The sequence below is a fragment of the Perissodus microlepis genome, chromosome 22 (assembly GCF_051167445.1).
Source record: "Perissodus microlepis isolate ML-2025 ecotype Zambia chromosome 22, ASM5116744v1, whole genome shotgun sequence".
Classification (NCBI taxonomy): domain Eukaryota; kingdom Metazoa; phylum Chordata; class Actinopteri; order Cichliformes; family Cichlidae; genus Perissodus; species Perissodus microlepis.
Window position 1 is genome coordinate 3,679,804 of NC_140481.1, and position 19,385 is coordinate 3,699,188.

The following is a 19,385-nucleotide window of genomic DNA, read 5'->3' on the forward strand; positions in this document are numbered from 1 at the left end:
TTGAGGTCATGAACAGATGACGGCAGAGCTGTGTGCTGTGTTAAGCCGAAGAAGGCAGCTGGAAAGCTGCACAAACTAAAACAATGCAAATAAACATTCACTTACCTTGCAATGCCATGTGGGTTGGGTCCTTTGTAACAGTAATATTTTGAGTTTTTGACTACAAAATTTGCAGTTACTCATCAACATTGTCAACACTGAAACATTGTCACTGTATTGCTTTCCAAGGAGTTGGACAAATTTTGACCATCATTAATTGTATCGTAAGGGTATTTTCACAAATGCTGTGTTAAATCAAACTCTGGTCTGGCTCCCTCAGTGCAGTTCATTGGTGTGCGGATCAAAACAACCGTATTGAGACCCTTTGGAGGAGGTGGTCTCAGTACAGTTCCAAACAAACTCCAGGGCACTTTATTTATGGTGTGAATGAGATCCGACCCTGATCTGAACCATGTGTATGTTTGGGCTAAAAAATGTCCCGTAGCCACGTGTGCTCTGTATTGTCAATGTAGGAACATATTATAGACGTGCAAAGGTTTGTACGGGCCACCCCAATGAGCTACAGCCACCCCAATGGGTGGCTGTAGCTCAGGAGGTAGAGCAGGTCATCTGCTGATTGGAAGGTTCGATCCCTGGCTCCCCCCAATCTGCATGCCAAATATCCTTGGGCAAGATACTAACCCCAAGTTGCTCTCTGAGTCCTCCGGGAGAGGTAGAAAAGTGCTATATAAGAATCAGTCCATTTACCATTTACCATGAAATAAATGTAAATTCTTTGGCTTCTCCTGTAGTCCAGAACACAGCACCTTCTTACTGTATCTACTCATTATGTACAGGCCAAATCTACACGCTTACAAACTCATCCAGTGATTTCAACCAGAAAAAACAAACAATAGGTGTGAAAACATCCCAAGGACACTACAATACAATTATGATCACACTTTTTACACCAGAGATTCGTCCATTGGGAAGAATTTCCATCTGTTACTAACTCGACATTCTGAGCAGCAGGCTACCTCTGAAATTTCTGTCCTATTTTTGCCAAGTATCCAAACACTCTGGCAGTTAACTGGCCAGACAAGGCCTGACTGATCAGTGTCCAGCTGGCTGGTATGTGTAAGAATGACTGGGGAACTCGCACCTTGAGATTTTTGACAGCCACAGCTGGGTCGGTTAGGAAGCTCTGACGAACACTGATTTCAATCCCTGCCTCCTTCACCCTCTCCTCCAGATCATCCAGAGTCTGTGACACACAAAAAGAGACAAGCACAATAATAAGCACACAGAAGATGACTGAGCAACAGAAACAGCAACTAAAAAAGGAAAGAGAACGATAATGGAATAGTAGGCAGTAGGAAGAAATGCAAAGAACAGTTAACAGCAACTGAAATAAGTGCAAAGTAGTAAGGGGGAAGATGAACTGGTCATTCTGAAAAATGATGGTGAGTGGTGTAGGTGATGTTACTAACAATCAGATAAAACAGCACAGATGGAGAAAAATGAATCAGGAGAGACATAAAACCATATGTTGAGGATAAGAGATGGCAAATGGTAATGGAAATGAGAACAAAATCTTATACATATCACGCAGTGATACATATAATATTGGAAAAATCAACAAGTACACTCATCTTCTCTTGTCCATATTTGTCTTGTCTCAAATAACATTTTATCTATTGATTTTCATTTTAAATTTGTTTTTATGAGCATAAATAGTCATAAACTGTAGTGCTTATAAAAATCACAAAGTCATCATTAGCCAGCAGGGTGATGACATGAGCAGCAGAATTTTCCTCAGGTTTTAATAAACACCATGGAAGGTCTCTGTACTTTGTTTTCACTCACAATTTGGTAAATGTTGTGGCCCAAAACTATTTGTGTAGATCAGATCATGGTTTGAGTTAAAAAGAACTCTTTCACAATCACATTGTCACGTCTTCGCTGGCAAATGTGTGGAGTGAGACAGGAAATGAGGGAATGAGACACATGAGACATGGAGACATGACTGACTGGGAGATGCACAAACATAGAGACAGGAGTGACTAGACATGAAACGTGTAACACATAGTAGCAGAAACCTAAAGACTAGAATTTAATGATACACACATGGAGAACAATAAGGAGAACCAAAAACATGAATAACACTAAATCCAAAAATATAGATTAATCAATAAACATGAAACACTGGGTCACGGACCCAGTACCGTGACCCACATGTTAGAAAGCAGCCTGGGGGACAAGTCCTTTCCACTTCGCAGGACAGTATTGAAAAATACATGGTGCAACCATAAAATTTAGTTTTGAGTGAAATATTTTAGTGTCAAAGTGAGCTGTCGCAAAAAAACATGTTGTATTTTTAAAGTGAAATAAAAGCTTAAGATTATTATTCTTGTTTTAAATGGCAAAATATTTCACATTATTGTAGTGTTATCCTTCAGTGAATTCAGAGTAATTTATTTTATAAAATGACAGAAAGCTTTTCATGCTTAGTTTTCTGCCCTTGCAGTAATTGGATGTGTTAGTACACAGTTTGAGTGGAGCATATTATAAGACTATGCATCTAGTTCACAATTTTGCTTGTGTGCTAACAAAAATCCTTAAATATACATTTAGCTAAACTTTGACTAGCGAGCTCCTATTTAATGGTGGGGCCAGTGTAGTGTCTTCACCACACCCTTCATTGTACATGAGTTCACAGAATTATTGTAATATATGACTCACTGAGGTAAATACTTCTGTTGTTTGCTGGATAGTGGCAATCTTGGTCCATTTCCACTTCTGGAAGAGCTGTACCCGAGTGGGGTTGTGCAGTGTAGCAGATGGATGAGTACGGAAGAAAGTGGGGAAGCGCTGTCGGTTGGACAGAGCAGGAGAGCTGGAGCCATATGACAGCTAAGAGATGTAAAGACACAAAGAAATGCATTTAGTTTGAATATGAAACCCCCAAAGATCAGTTTATGACGCTTATATGATTTTTTTAATGTTCTCTCTATATATTAAAAGGAAACTACTGTAAAAACTAGAGACTATTAATTTCTTTTCAAGTGGGCAAAATTACAAATTCACCGGGGGAATTATTTCCCCTACTGTATACCTTCTTTGTAATAAAGGAACCACTTTTAGGCCTCCTGATTACTCTTTGTGAGATTAATTTGGATACATGACAACATAACAATGAATGTAGATGTGTCAAATGCTTGAAACATGGCAGTTAATTTTTCAAAACAATTGTGTCTTTTAGTGAACTCACTTATCATAATGATGACAGAAATGTCACCATATACAATCCGAATTAAGCTTGAAAAGAGATACATTACTTGGTGCTGCTGTCATAGTTTTCACAGAAAAGAATACTCTGACAGACATGAACATGATCAGAAGCCATCGCAATAAAAGAAAGGAGTGCATTTCTAAAGGGGGGTTTAAAGTCAGTTCACCATTTCTATTTAAATCATGTTGGAGACAAGAATTTAAATGAGTGTATTTAGGACTGTGAGCCTACTGACATCCTAGAAATGAAAGAGCAAAGAGAGGCTGCAGAGCAGTGGCGGAGCGTGGGGGTGGCTTACTGGGCTTAAGCCCGGGTTGTTTTGTCAGAAGCCCGGGGTCTTTTGGAGTGTAATTTTTTCATAGTTAGATGCCTGGCTGACAACTGTATAAAACAAAAACTACACACAATATTCGAAGCACATAGTGCACACTGTGGGAATTTACGACTGTGCGTAAATCTCCCCTAATATTGGTATGATCCGAGCTCAGGCACTAAGCGACTGAGCGAGAGGGCGGGGCAGCCGCTGCCTGCGCGTGCGCTGTTGGAGAAGAGCAGCGAGGCAGACAGAGGAGAACTAAAGTTTGACCAGGTACCAAAGCAAATCATTCGTACTGTACAAATAATGTAAATATGACGGTGAATCACGAAAGATTGATATCAAACTGATCACTTGACCCATATTACGTTACTTGCTCTTCAAGTGAATCAACAAATGGCAACATGAAAAGCCGAACAACAACAATGCTGTTTCTTTAGAGAGTCTTAGCTCACACGTGTGTTTATTTCATATTTTCAGTTGTTACCCTCCATGGCTAAATAAATCGGTTTCAGTAATGCACTGATATACAAGAATGGACATAAGGGGCTTCTTTCAAAGAAAAAACTCAGGCAGATGTTATTTTATATATTATGCTTTGTATGTTGTTCAGTATATTCCTATGCAAAACAAAAAATGTCAATACACACCAGTATATTCACAGTTGAAACCAGATATTTACATACACTTTATGGAAAACACAAGAACATTTTTTTACTGTACAACATCAGTTTAGAGTAAACTTGTTTTGTTTTGGATAAATAAATATTGAAATATCTTTTGAATTAGTTAAATGTCAGAATAAAGAGACAGAGCTGTCTATTTTTTATCACTTTCATCAAATTAAGGAGTACATGTACACTAAGTTTATTGTTAATTAATAAGAAAACTCCAGACGATTCCATTCTGGGCTGAAGAAGCTTCTGATAGGTTAGTAGAGTCCGTGTGAGTAAATTGGTGGCACAGCTGTGGATGCATATAAGGCAAAAACACAGAGCCTGTTTCTTTAACATGGGAAAATCAAGAGATGTCAACCAAAACACCAGGAAAAGAATTGTGGAGCTCCATAAGTGTGGCTCAATTTTGAATACAATTTGGTGCCATTTACAATTAAGAAATACAGATAGTTTCTCTCTTTACTCTTAAAGTTAACAACTATATTTTTTATATTTATCAATCTAAAAAAAATAAACATTTAGTCTGATTTGATGTTACAATTAAAAAAGTGTTTGTGTTTTTATCTGAAGAGTTTGTAAATATCTGGTTTCAACTGTATATTTGATGATGTTGGTGTTTGGCTTGATTGTCAGCACAGAGAAGGAGAGAGAGGGAGAGAGAGGAACAGAGAGGGAGAGAGAGGAACAGAGAGGGAGATGGAGAATGAGGACAGAACAGAGATGGAACAAGAGCAGGTGAGACACACATGTTAGTCAAATGGTTGTTTACCAAAAGTATCACCGTATCATAGGTACTCATGTATCTCGTACCTAGTGTTTCTTTTTAGGTTTGTTATTTTTCAAATTCTACATTTATTAAGTTATGCAGGCTAGTTTGCACAGCAAGGCTAAATAATTATATAAACTTTTCTCAATCTAAATAGTGGACTTTGGTAGAATTAAAAAATAAGTGTAGTGCAGGTCTATGATGATTTTTAGTGCAACTATCATCTAGTTCTGATTCTGGTTCTGTCTTGGTTAAGTCCTAAGTAGTCCTGATTTTGAACTGTTGTAGTCCTGTTTTAATTCCGAATCAGTTCTGGGTCTGGTTGAATCGGGGTTTAGCCCCGACTTTGTTCTGCCTTGCTGCTTAATTAAAAACCTATATGAAGTCCTTCTTTTTTGAACAAAACTCAAAACAGAGCCTATAACCCCCCCCCCATCCCACATGCATACTACCCTTTAGGGCTGAGCCCCGGGTGTATCAAATGTCTGCCTCCGCCTCTGCTGCAGAGATAAGTTAAAGAATTTATGAACCTCTAGTTCACAAAAATGTGATATCTGAGATTTTCCTTTGAATACACATATTTTCAGGCAGTATATCACAAAGTGGACACTTCTTCCAGTTTTGGTGTAGGAAGTGGAGCAAAAGCTCTCGAGATAAAAATAGCAACGTGTATAAAAAATTAAGGAAACCGTCTGGAATTTTTAAAGATGTTTTTTTAATCAGTGCACTTTACAACCAAATCCTCAAAAGCATGTGCTTTGCTCTCAGCTCAGACAGCCACACAGCTGTGTAAGTGATCTGTCTATTGGATGGCGTAAGACAAGTGTAAGATGACTCACTGTCATAATAACTATCATCGTTTTCCAAAAACAATAAAAATAATAAACCTGTCATGGCCTGGGTCTAAGGACCCAGGGCTCATGTATTTTTTGTATATGTTTATTTTTCCATATGTTGTGTTTTTGGTGGTTTTCTCTGCTTTTTTCCTCTTTCTTCCTGTGTGTGTGGTAATACGAGCTCCGGGATATTTTGGGTCGCTGAGAGGACTGCGACCCAGAAGTGTTCTCACACTGGAGGCTGCCGCACCTGCCGCTTGTTAGCCTTCACCAGCTGCAGCTGATGGCCTCATCAAGCGAGTCCTATTTAAGAAGGTGGCAGAGCTCCAGTTAGTGTGGAATTATACTATGTCAAACCTGTAAAATACCTCAGTTGATGAGTGTTTATGTGAACGACATCGCTACTGTGGGTTTCCTGCTAAGCTGTATGTGTTTTTTGTCACCAGGAGTCGGGAGAAAGAAGCGTCATCATGAGGGGAAATCACGGAGCGGAATCGGGTTTTGGAGTTGTCACATTTTCGCTGTTTATGGACACGTGCACTGTGTGGGATTCACAGAGGAATTGCCACGGGAGCCACAGTGCTGTATTTGTATATAGTTGTTTTTTCCACTCACTATAAATAAATCCACTGTCCTTCACTATAAGAGCATTTGGGTCCAACTTTCCTCAACTCCACGGTCTGCCATCGCTGACCGTGACAGAATAATTCCGCTATAATGGGCCCAGCGGACTCAAATGTCGCCTCAGACGAGAAGTTGCTCGCCCAGCTATGGAGTTACTGCTAGAGCGAATCAGCATCAGAGTCACATACTGGTAGTGTTTTTCTTTTATACTTTTCTGTCATCCACTACCTTTTCCGTGAGCTTTTTGGACATTAAAAAACTAATTCAAATTATAACCGTGCTGAGGGCAAGCTCCAGCTTTGAGCTGTTTGGTTTGGGCAGTCCGGGCAAGGAGGATGCGGCTGCCTCCCTGGGAGCCATTGCTGCCTGTTGTTGGTTTTTTTTTTTTTTTCTTTTTTTTTCATAGGCGGACAGTTTCCCTACTATTGCTCGCTGCTCACTTGTTGGACCCTCCACTGCAGGGAAGAAGGCTCCCTTACCATTGCCAACCTACCCCATCTCCTCTCCCTCCTTGAACGTCTGTTGAGTCAGCAAACAAATGACCGGCAGTGCTAGTCACCACAGTGAGTAGACCGGACTCTGTTGTTTTAGTAAATCCTGTCACAGAGGATAAAAATACAGATAATCAGGAGGAGACAGTTTCCATACACCCGGCCCCACCTTCTCGGAGGAGACAGTGCCCATGCCATCATCAAACCAAATCTCACCTCACTCCTGTGGCTTCAGAAGAATCAGCTGATTCTGGACCAGCAGTGCAAGGCGCCGCAGTGAGTAACTCAGACTCCACCATAGTTGTAACTCCATTTGCTATGAACAAGAAAATGAAGGATGTTTCTTCCCCACTCACTAGCAATGCTAAGCCTGCTCAAAGTGGTGAGAGAGAGATTTTGGCTAACCTGTCCATCATGGGTTTCTCTGGGTCAGTGGGCCTGGAGACAGTTCAGTGACTGTCAGCTCACTGTCAGTTGGCCGTGTAGTTACTAATTGTGAAGCTGTTGTGAGTAACCGAGACATTTTGTCATTACCTGTTGAAACAGTGACTATTCATTCTGGGGAGGAGTGTTGTTCAGGGAGTGATGGAAACTATTTTTCTTGTGCTCATTCTGAGCCTGGAGTGTTTAAACTAGAGCCCATTAATACCAATGCTGTGGATTTTCAGACTGTTTGTGTGGCTGTTAACCAGACTACTTTAAAGTTAGTAACTCATCCCGGGGTTGATTCTGAGGCTGAACATGTTCTGGAACTGCCCCTGGACCTCTGGAGAGTTTGCAACCAGAACTCCCCACACTTCCACCTTCGTCCTTGGCAGGGAGATCAAGTAAGCTGATTCAGCGGACTGTGGACAGTGTAGCTGTTTTAGTGGACTTTGAAATTGCACATGCTGAATTATGCTGAACTCTGATTTAGGGAACTCTGAGTTGTGGCCAGAGCACTCAGAGCCGCCAGCTCAGCATGAAACTCAGCAATTAGCTCAGTTAGCTGCCCGGCCTGTAGCTCAGTCAACCGCCCGGCCCGTAGCTCAGTCAGCCGCTCAACCACCTGCTCAACTTCACCCACAAATGTCACTACAGTCAGAAGCTCAGTTTCCTGTGTTGCCACGAGCTCAGTCTCTAGTGCAGTCTTCTGTTCCGTCATCAGTTCAGCTGTTAGCACAGCCTACTGTAGCTCAGTCAGCCGCCCGGCCTGTAGCTGGGGCTCAGTCAACCGCCCGGCCTGTAGCTAAGCAGTTTTGCAGTAACCACACCACCATCACTTCACCTGCCTATTGCTGCTGTATCACCGCCCAATCTACCGCCAGTGGCTGCTACACTAACATCATCTCCAATGCCTGCAGCTGCCGTATCAACATCATCACCCGGGACCCGCTCTGCCCAAGCAGGAGGTCAGCGCGCCGGAGGGACCCGCTCAATCGGAGTTGGAGGTCAGCGCCCTGAAATGGCCTGCACGTCCAGCATGGCCTGCACGTCCACGTCCAGCGCAGCTTGCACGTCATGAACCACCTACTGTGCTTCGCCATTGCTCATTGGAGCTGTTATGTGGTCGGCCGCCGGAATTGCAACGTCACCTCCGCCAGGTCCATGGCTGCCCACCTGAACAGTTTCGATGCCACTGGATCTGTGGTCAGCCATTAGAGCTACTTCGAGGCTGTCATCAGACCCCTGGCCGCCCACCAGAGCTGTCATGTTGCCTCCACCAGGCCCGTGGTTGGCTGCCTGAACTGTTCTGCCACTGTTGTCGTCCTTCGGTTTGGCCACCAGAATTGTTTTGTCGCCAACGCCTGGACTGTGGTTGGCTGTTATGTGGCCGTCGCAGGGATTGCAATTGGGCCTACGGACTGGTTGAACTTTTGGACTGATTGAGGTTGTTTTTGTTTAGTTTGGGGAATGGTTATTGTACATGACTTTTCCTTGCAGTGGAAATGTTGACCATTTCTATATTAGATTGTTTCCTGGCATTTTTAGTATAACACATCTAAAATTGCAAACTTTAAACATGCAGCATTTTGGCTTTGAGTGTTGAAATCATTTGTTGAATTTAATTATTATGAAAAGTAATATTCTTGCTAATGTTCTATTAAAGAAATAGTTGCCTCTTTGTTTTCATAAATGGTTATGACTGTTAGTGACTGTCTCTCAACCTAAGAGGGCATGTTTTTCTGCAACTCCAAAAAAACTGAAGACAGCAACTGAATGCTGGTGCTGTAAAGGCCTGGCAGAGCCAGCATAGGTATCCCTGTGTTCTGGACTTCACATTGGCAATAAAATGCTCTTCTATTTATAAAGACAAAAGTCCTCATACTTAGAATCATGCTAGTTTTTCCAGTTACCTTTGAATCTCTGAAAATGGGGGACTATGTCTGTCATTTCTAACCCGTTAAGTGAATACTTATGTTAAACTTCTAGAATCAAAGCTAAGAGAGGCAAATTACAAAATAATGTCTAAAAACTTGCAGACCTACATAAGTGTACACACATGGAATCCTACTTTAATGTCTTAAGGCTTCACTGAAAAACCCTGAGTCTGTGTGTGCCAGTGTGTTTAGTCACCACCTGCCATACTTGACACCATAATTCACACCTTGTGTTATGGCCTGCAGGTTTAGTTTGGATTTCATAATTAAATTAAATTAAATTACATTTAAAAAATGTATTCAGTTTAGGGTTAGAATTCCAATTTATCTCTCTGTTGTTGTTAGGCTACATTTTGATTCCTGTTAGTTTCCATGAGTATTTCCTAGTTTAGATGTTATGGAGTTTTTATTTTTTGTGTTTTTCTTGTACTTTGGAGTTCAGTGTTATTGTTTATTTGCTTAATGGTTTCTTTGCCCTCAGTTTTGTTAGGTTTTGATCATTCAGTCCTTCACATTTTGAGTCTTTAGTTCCTGTTGTACTTTAGTTCTAGTCTGTGTTTATGACATTCACTTAGTCCCCACAATGTTTCCCTTTATCTCATCCTTAAGTGCCAGTCCCCTCTGTCAAGTTCAGTTTTAGTTGTATTTTATTTTGGTGGACAATTACCTATATTGTCCAGTAATTTTACTTCTGGGCCCCATAACTTGTCTGGATTTGGTTCAATTGTCTCTTGTTACCCTTTCTGGGGCATGTACTTAGAAGAAGAATTTAATCTTATCCTGGTAACTTAAGAATTAAAATGACTTGCTACTATGAAGGTGGGTCACTTTTTACTGAGGCATATCAGTATGGTAACTTACTGCTCCAGAGCACGTCAAACACTAGTCAGTTTTCTGGATAATAGTCCTTTGACCTCTGTGCACAGATATGAGGACAGTCTAATGTTTTTCAGCAGTATCTAAGGCCTTTAGATTATTAGAGGGAACTTTACTCCTTTTTTTCCTGTGGGATGCAAACAATTTTATTGGTCTATAAACAAGGATATATTATCCTAAACCAGTGCCCCTACTTGTAATCGCTGACATTATATCAAATCTGCCCATAGACAGAGCCTGCATTTGATTCTGTTTTTCTATTTATTCTTTACTCTCAGGGCATTAAACACCACTGAAGCAGCTGCTCAAAGAATAAAAAATTAAAATATGTCTTATAAATGTCCTAACTAGGTGGTTCTTTTCTGGCAGCTGCGTGAAGCATGGCTGGGAGGGGGTCTGCGCAGGCAGACGTAGGTTACCTGCCTGGTAGCCACCTACACCTGGGTCTTATGTAGTCTGAGAGTTGATTGAATGTTGGGATGGGTGTAGTTTTTACACTGCAGATTTTGGGGAATGGGGATGCCTGTGGTGGTCAGCATGGGAGCTTATCTCCCCCCCCCCCTCACCCCCCACTGCATGCTGCGCCCCCCTGTGGCTTCTGGCTGCTAAGTGACCCCTGTCCAGGGCAGTTCTCAGCTCTTTTCTATGTGGGTGACATGATTGCTCCTGCAGTGGCCCTCTTGCACTCTCGGGGGCAAAGATCCGGGGCTGGGGCCTGGATGTCCTCCATCCCTGCTATGGCTATGGCTCCCCAGACCCACTATTAGACATTTACATGGATAAACCTTATGAATACAAGTGTGCCCTCCACACACAGGTATACACACAAGTATTCACACAGGTGCGTACACTATCTTGGTTGGCTATTGCCTCTAAACATATCATACATTATTACCACTGCATGTTGCTCAATAGCATTCAATATTTATTGTTTACTGTTACTAAATGGTTGTTACTGTGGTTTGCCTACTGTGTTGTTTTCTTTTGCATGTTTTTTTAGCAGATCTTTGGTGTCTTATCTCTCTCGCTCCTCTCCTCTATTTTTCTTTCCCTCTCTTTCTGTTAACCCTTTTCCCAACTTTTCTTTCCTTCCTCTTTCTCTTTCCTGTACAAAAGGCCAGCCAGTTGGCTGTACTGTCAAATGGAGCCACTCCGAGCCGGAGCTGCAGTTTCACCAGGCAAGATGGCTCTCTCATCCACTCCTCATCCTCGTCGTAATTGTCATCGGCCTCATTACCTCGATGACTTCTTGGTGCAGTTGCCGAGGAGATCACTACCACAGACACATGTGTCGCACAACTATTCCCCAGATGACCATGGGCACATCCCGACACCTCAGCCCCTCCAGCTGACCAGACTCCCCAGCATGGCACCTCGTATTATCAGCAGGACGATAATAATCAGCTCAGACGAGAGGTTCAGACTTTGCTTGGTGCTCTCTCTCTCTCCAGTCCTCAGCCCCTCAGTCGTCTTCAGCTCCCCAACCTTCAGCACTAGGCTCAAGTACCCAGGACCAGTCTCCTCATCCTGACCATGCTTCCAGGCCCTACCTACACACTGTACGTTCCTTTCACATACCAGAGGATGACTGTTACGTCCCCACATGAAAGCTAGGCGAAGAGGGTGGGGGACAGTAACAGTTGGATCCGGGTTGAAATGAAAAGGACGCCAGGCAGAGGTGTTTAACACAAAATAAATCTTTATTATAATCAATTAACCCAATAATCATATAAACAGTAACAACAGAAAGAGACAGCAACGCTGCTTTAATGATAAATCAGCCAAAGAGATGGTGACCACTTCAAGAAAGAAAACAACTATAAGGCTTCAACAGAAAAAGACAGCAACGCTGCTACTAGAAGTAACCAGGCAGGCCAAACCAAATAATGGAGGCCGCCGTCACTTAAGGAAAACCACTGCTCAGTTAAGAGCTACTCACAAAGAGCCACGCACAGTGGGGCTGGTCACACACAGCAGGCCTTTTCCACACCTAGACCAGTATCACACACTGACCAGCACAGAGGGAATCCACCAGAAGCCTCTCCCACTACTCCTACCACTCCACACCGTAGGCAGGACAATCACACACCTAGCACTCAAAGCGGAGACACCAGAGAAAACCACCCTCCCACATCCAGCCCATCCCCAGCTTATATAACCTCAGAGAGGTGATTGCTGACTGGGCCCAGGTGGTAAATGAGGCCAATGAGCAGCAGCTGTGTCCTGGGGAGAGAGAAGAGCAAGAGAGAGACAGAGGGGTGGAGCAAGAGAGGAGGAGGTGGAGAAAAACACCACGCCCACACAAGGGCAGTATCAGGAGGCCCAGCTAGGGCCGTAACACCCCCTCCCATAAATACAAACCAGTGGTTTGTCACAGAATGTCTTACCCAACTTTTAAACATATCACTTACCATGCACCATAATAACGGTTAGGCATAGCCTGCCAAAACTGCCAAGACCTTTTCGATGGGTCGAAAACACTGAATGGGGTTGGCTCAAGTCCCTCAAAATAGTGTCCAAAGTGACAGCCAGGTGTTTTTTGAGCCATCGCATATGGAGAACCCAGCGAATAGCTAGAAGGCCTTTCTGAAACACTTTTCAGACGCTTCTTCGCTAGGTCATGGTGACAGGTATGCTGGTTAGCCAGATGTGCAGGTTTGAATGTTTGTGTCGTACACAATGTGTCACACTGCAGATCATCTGGACCTGAAAGATGGTCAACAGGTGGCGGATTACAATTAGTCGATCTCTGACAGTGACCAAATGATACCACTGAGCAATTATGCTCCAGTTGTCGCCTAGGATTGGCAACTTTGTCCGTTTGTGAACCACAGTTCACTCTTTTGAAAGCAGATCGATTTTGCTTTGAGTTGTCTTTTGAACAGTGATCAATCAGGTGGCCAGGTTTGTGGCAAAAGAAACAGAGCTTTATTCTGGATTTTGAAACCATGCCTGCATTAGCATTGTTAGCAGGCACACTCCTAGCCCTCGTGACTGACTGTTTCTGTTTGTAGGTCTTACAATTTGCTACTAAATGGCCAGACTTGAAACAGAAAAAACACTTTCATTTTGCCTTGGGATGGGATACAAGTACCTCACTCTTTGGGTACTGTGCAGCTGGCACATCACTAACCTTCACTGAGGTGTCGCATCGGTCATGCTTAATGACACTGGTTTTATGGATGAGGGCAAACTCATCAGCCAGTGTTGCAGCCTGCTGTAATGAGGAAACCTTCTGTTCACCGAGGTATACTGCAATCCTCTCGAAGATGCAGTTCTTAAATTCCTCCACCAGCATTAATTCACGCATCGACGCCAGGTCAGTAGCTTTGCTGGACACACACCACCGGTCAAAGAGGACACTCTTTTCCCTCGCGAAATCCAGGAAGGATTGACCCTGCACCCTTTTCAACCCCCGAAATCGCTGCCTATAAGCCTCAGGGACTAGTTCGTAGGCTAACAGGATAGCACTTTTGAGTTTGTCATAATCCAAACTGCACTCAGCGGACAATGAGGAACAAACTTCCTGTGCCTTGCCCACCAGCTTGCACTGCAGCAGGATGGCCCATGCATCACGCGGCCAACGCAAGGCTGTCGCTATCCGCTCAAATGATTCAAAAGAAGTCTCCACCTCAGTGTCACGAAATACAGGGACCAGACGACTATTCCTTCCTACATCAAACTGTACCTCTGTCTGTGACAGCAAAGCCGCCACAGGAGGGGAGGAGGCCTGCTGGAGTTCCAGCTGTCACAGCTTGACCTTAGTTTCCACCTCCACCTTCTTCAGCTCAACCTCCCTAGCCCTAGCCAGTTCCGTGTCCAAACGCCTAAGCTCTAACTCCCTTTTCAGCTGGAACTCTCTCTCACGCTCCTCCTTTTCCAGCTGGAGACGAGCCAGACGGACTTTGAGCCTAGCATCCTGCTTAGAACCCCCTGTTGACTGGGTGGAGAGCGGCTCAAAATGGGGCAGCGTCATTGGCCCGCCCTCGGGCAGCCCCTGGCCCACAGGTGTAGACACTGACGGTTCTACGACCTGGCTTGGAACATGAGGTGCTGCACTTGGTCCAGCCGGACCGGGTGTGCTTGGGGGTTCTTGCATTACAACCACCCTCTTCTCCAACAACCCAGACACCAGAGCGGCCTTCAGCTCCGCTTTGTGTAGACCAGCGGAGACATTGATCCCGTAATATGTTGCCACCTCATGCAGATCCCTCTTCCTACAAACATCCAGCAGGGCAAGCGACGGCTTTGCCGTAAACCCAGCAATATCAAAAGTGTCCATGAAACGCAAAACACAGACGAACCACTAAAGGGCCACACAACACCTTCACTACACAACCAAAAACAGACGAAATAAAATGTGTTGTGTCAAGTTAACTATTAACTAAAATTCTACCCACACTCCCCCTAGTCCTACCTACTCAGAATTTAGCCTGACCTAGCTTCTGGAGTGTACCAGGCTCGAGGCCACTTTAAAGGCAAATCATCAAGTGCCAAAGGCACCAAAAAGCCTACCCCCAACAGAGAATTAATCCCCACCCGGGTTTGCTCCGAAAATAACAAAGGCAAAACAAAAAACGAGTGTCCGAAGGAAGAGCAAACGCTCAGCTAGACACTCCCCTGTGCTAGCCGGGGAGAGCAGCAGCTAGTCAAATGACACTCACACAACACACAAACACCTGTTCACACTCGTAATCAACTCAATTCCTTTCATTCCTATCCCGGACGAGCCCCCACTTTGTTACGTCCCCACATGAAAGCTAGGCGAAGAGGGTGGGGGACAGTAACAGTTGGATCCGGGTTGAAATGAAAAGGACGCCAGGCAGAGGTGTTTAACACAAAATAAATCTTTATTATAATCAATTAACCCAATAATCATATAAACAGTAACAACAGAAAGAGACAGCAACGCTGCTTTAATGATAAATCAGCCAAAGAGATGGTGACCACTTCAAGAAAGAAAACAACTATAAGGCTTCAACAGAAAAAGACAGCAACGCTGCTACTAGAAGTAACCAGGCAGGCCAAACCAAATAATGGAGGCCACCGTCACTTAAGGAAAACCACTGCTCAGTTAAGAGCTACTCACAAAGAGCCACGCACAGTGGGGCTGGTCACACACAGCAGGCCTTTTCCACACCTAGACCAGTATCACACACTGACCAGCACAGAGGAAAACCACCAGAAGCCTCTCCCACTACTCCTACCACTCCACACCGTAGGCAGGACAATCACACACCTAGCACTCAAAGCGGAGACACCAGAGAAAACCACCCTCCCACATCCAGCCCATCCCCAGCTTATATAACCTCAGAGAGGTGATTGCTGACTGGGCCCAGGTGGTAAATGAGGCCAATGAGCAGCAGCTGTGTCCTGGGGAGAGAGAAGAGCAAGAGAGAAACAGAGGGGTGGAGCAAGAGAGGAGGAGGCGGAGAAAAACACCACACAAGGGCAGTATCAGGAGGCCCACCTCAGACGTGGTATTATCAGCAGGAAGATAATAATCAGCTCAGACGAGAGGTTCAGACTTTGCTTGGTGCTCTCTCTCTCTCCAGTCCTCAGCCCCTCAGTCGTCTTCAGCTCCCCAACCTTCAGCACTAGGCTCAAGTACCCAGGACCAGTCTCCTCATCCTGACCATGCCTCCAGGCCCTACCTACACACTGTACGTTCCTTTCACATACCAGAGGATGACATACAGAATTTACCTTGGCCAGAGGCACCACTTCCACTTGATCCTCAGAGTGATGAGCCATTCCCCCTCCTACCACTTCCATGTCAGAGATTCCTGCTAGTGCAGCAGCCTCAGTTCCTTTCAGACGTACGTCACCTTATCAGTACAGCCAACTTCCTGTGACTGAACAGGTCAGGAAAATTAACGTGAAGGACGAGTATGGCCCTGGAGCATGCTTGAAGAGACAGGTCACCCCTGAATATGCAGAGCCATACACCTTTCAGCGCCAACAACCAGAAAGCTTCCAGGAGATGACTGGGGACCCACCTCATTGGCCGCCAACTGATTCCAAAGACTGGAGGAAATATGGTCAGCACGAACCTCTACTGAGTACAGAGACCGTGTTCCGGGGATCAACACCACACATTTCATACTTCACGTCTGATGACCCCAGCCAGTTCGCTTGTTTGCGAATGGCCCTTGACTATATCCTGCGTCATGATGCGACTGAACGTTTCAAGTATCAGATCCTAGTCGATCACCTCAAGTTGGAAGACGTCCTCCTGATTGCCGATTCCTACAGCAATAGCTGCTACACATACAGACAGACCATGTCGTCTCAGATAGAGCTGTATGGTCAACCTCAAACTTGCCCTGCAGCAGATCACTGACGTGTTGTCTGAGTCTCCTGTACGGAGTGGTGACAGCCGAGCACTCCGTCTTTTTGCCCTGAAAGTGAGGGCTCTCGTGGGAATGTTGGAAAGCTTGGGAAAGAGGGGAGAGCAGAACTGAAATGTGGGTCACATGTCACCAGACTGCTGTCCAAACTGCCACACAATCATCGAGCGCAGTTTAAGCGGTTCATCAATCCTCTTCAGACACCCATCCCGACCTTAGCAGATTTGGCAGAGTGGCTTGAATACGAAGTCTGCATTCAAGATCATGATGTGTCTTTCCATCATCCTCAGCAACCTTGAGAGCGACGTGTGGATCGTGGGAAGGGTGCCAGACCCAAGCAGAGATCAGCAACAGCGACCACGACCGTCTTATTGGGCTACGACTCTCCTGCTAAAGGATCAGGGCCTCTGAAGCAGGCAGTTTCCAAACTGGGGAAGCCAAAGAAATTCTGCCCCTTCTGTAATAATCTTCAGCACTATTTCAATCAGTGCACAGATTTCAAGAAGCTCAGTACAGAGCAGAAGTTGTCTTGGAGTCGAACAGGCAAGTGGTGCTGGAGATGCGGAAGGGACCATCCAGCAATGATACCTGAAAGCTAGATGCCAGCAATGCAATCAGGTGCATTTGGAGGCATGAGGTTAATGCATCGCGATCCACTAGCTCTGACAGACCGGCGGAGGAAGCTGTCCAACCCGTCACGTACTACGTTGATCTGACCTGGGGGACCAGTTGCATGCTACTGAAAATGGTCAGGGTGTGCCTCTATAATGGCAAAAGGAAGCTAGAGACATACACCATCCTAGACGATGGGTCAGAGCACACGATCCTTCTTCACAGTGCTACTCAAGAACTGGGCCTTCAGGGAATGAGGGAGGAGTTGGCACTTCAAACTATCCAACAAGATATTAGAACGGTAGAAGGACATTCCGTTTCCTTCGCTATAGCCTCCGCCACTGACCCTCGGAAACGGTTCCGGATCCCCAGAGCATTCATTGCCACTGAGCTTGGGCTCGCTAAACACTCACATCCAGCTGACGCACTGCAAAGGTCCTACCGCCACCTGGAAAGTCTTCCACTTCATTCGTTTAACCAAGCTCAACCATTGTTGCTGATTGGCTCTGACTACCCACATCTCCTGACTCCAATAGAGTATGTACATCTGGGTCCACGGGGAGGACCAGCTGCACTCAAGACACGGCTGGGTTGGACTCTGCAGGGTCCAGCCAAAGTTCTTCTGCATCAAGCCTCCACTCCTCAGTGTCTACTCACAAGCACCATGACTCCCTGTGCTGAACTTCTCAGTAATGTGGCCAAGCTCTGGCAGATGGATGTTCTCCCATACCAGAATGAGAGGGTGGCCACACATTCAAAACAAGATATTATGGCTGTCAAGATGCTAGAGGAGAAGACCATCAGAGTGGAGGTGGATGGTATCAACCGATACACCACCCCTTTGCTGTGGAAAGAGGAACCAGTCCCGCCTCATTCCACTGAGGACTCCTTCCTGGGTCACCTGCGAGCCACGGAGAAGTGCCTGCTGAAGGAGCCTGTACAAGCAGCTACCTATAACCGGGAGATTAAAAAGCTGCTGGATGCAGGCTATGTGAGTAAACTGACCATCGCAGACATTGAGATATACAGTAGCACCTGGTACGTACTGCACCACATGGTTCATCATAATGGCAAGAATCGCATTGTCTTCAATGGTTCCTTTGTGCACAATGGTACCAGCCTGAATGAGCATCTCTGCGCTGGTCCTACCTTGGGCTCGACACTCCTGGGTGTGTTACTTCGCTTCCGGGAGTATCCCATTGGGGTGAGCAGTGACATCAAGGGGATGTTTCATCAGGTCACTTCTTGACTGAGGACAAGCCTTTTCTCCGATTCCTCTGGAAAGACATGGATCGAACTAGGCAACCAGATGTCTATGAATGGCAGGTCTTGCCCTTCGGGAAAACATGCAGTCCCTGCTGTGCCACCTATGCTCTCCAGCGGCACGTTCTGGATCACAGCAGCCCCAGTGAAGATACCCGTCACACGGTGGAGAAATGTTTCTACGTTGACAATCTCCTCCAGAGCTTCGCATCATTTCCCGAAGCCCAGCAACTGGTCAACAAAATCCAGCAGTTGCTACTCACCGGTGGCTTTGAATTACGACAGTGGGCTTCCAACTACCCAGAACTCATCAGTCATATGCCACCTGGATCAGTCTCGGAGAACAGTGAACTGAGGTTTTCCCCCAATGGAATTGATGTACCAGAGCAGACTCTGGGCCTGCAATGGCACTGCCAGTCTGACGAGCTCAGATATCAGCTACGGCACACCGAGCAGTTGGTGGAGCCCACAATCATCTATCGGGTTCTGGCCAAGCAGTATGATCCGCTTGGCCTCCTCATTCCTTACACCACTCGGGCCAAAATCCTGGTCCAGCACCTCTGGAGAAAAAGGAGAGACTGGGATGATCCGAATCTGCCAGTCAACCTGCTGCAGCTGTGGCATGCATGGGAAAGTGAATTGATTCAGCTCCCTGATGTCTCCCCGTCACATTGTCACGTGCAGCCAGAGACAGACCTATCCTTTTGCAAGAAAAGCATCCACATCTTCTCCGATGCATCTGAGAAGGCATACGGAGCTGTGGTATACCCTCGGACAGAAGATCATATAGGGGGAATCCAGGTAGCCTTCCTAGCCATCCGATCTCGAGTTGCTCCCGTCCGTCAACAGTCCATTCCTAGGTTGGAGCTCTGTGCTGCTCATGTGGGAGCCCAGCTTGCTGCTGTTCTCAAGAGGGAACTCACCCTTCATATCTCCATGCCAC

The 19,385-nt window shown here is 45.3% G+C and overlaps 1 protein-coding gene across 2 annotated transcripts in view; it reads right to left on the reverse strand.

Annotated features, from left to right (window-relative positions):
* gabbr1b (gamma-aminobutyric acid (GABA) B receptor, 1b) overlaps positions 1-19,385 on the reverse strand; it is a 120,520-nt gene that overhangs the window by 85,210 nt on the left and 15,925 nt on the right. For both annotated transcript variants that reach the window (XM_084919189.1, XM_084919190.1), the window contains exons 3-4: positions 2,722-2,892; positions 1,142-1,243 (exon numbers count right to left, since the gene is read on the reverse strand). In XM_084919189.1, the coding sequence (XP_084775315.1) occupies positions 1,142-1,243; positions 2,722-2,892 (273 nt within the window). The remainder of the gene's footprint in view (positions 1-1,141; positions 1,244-2,721; positions 2,893-19,385) is intronic.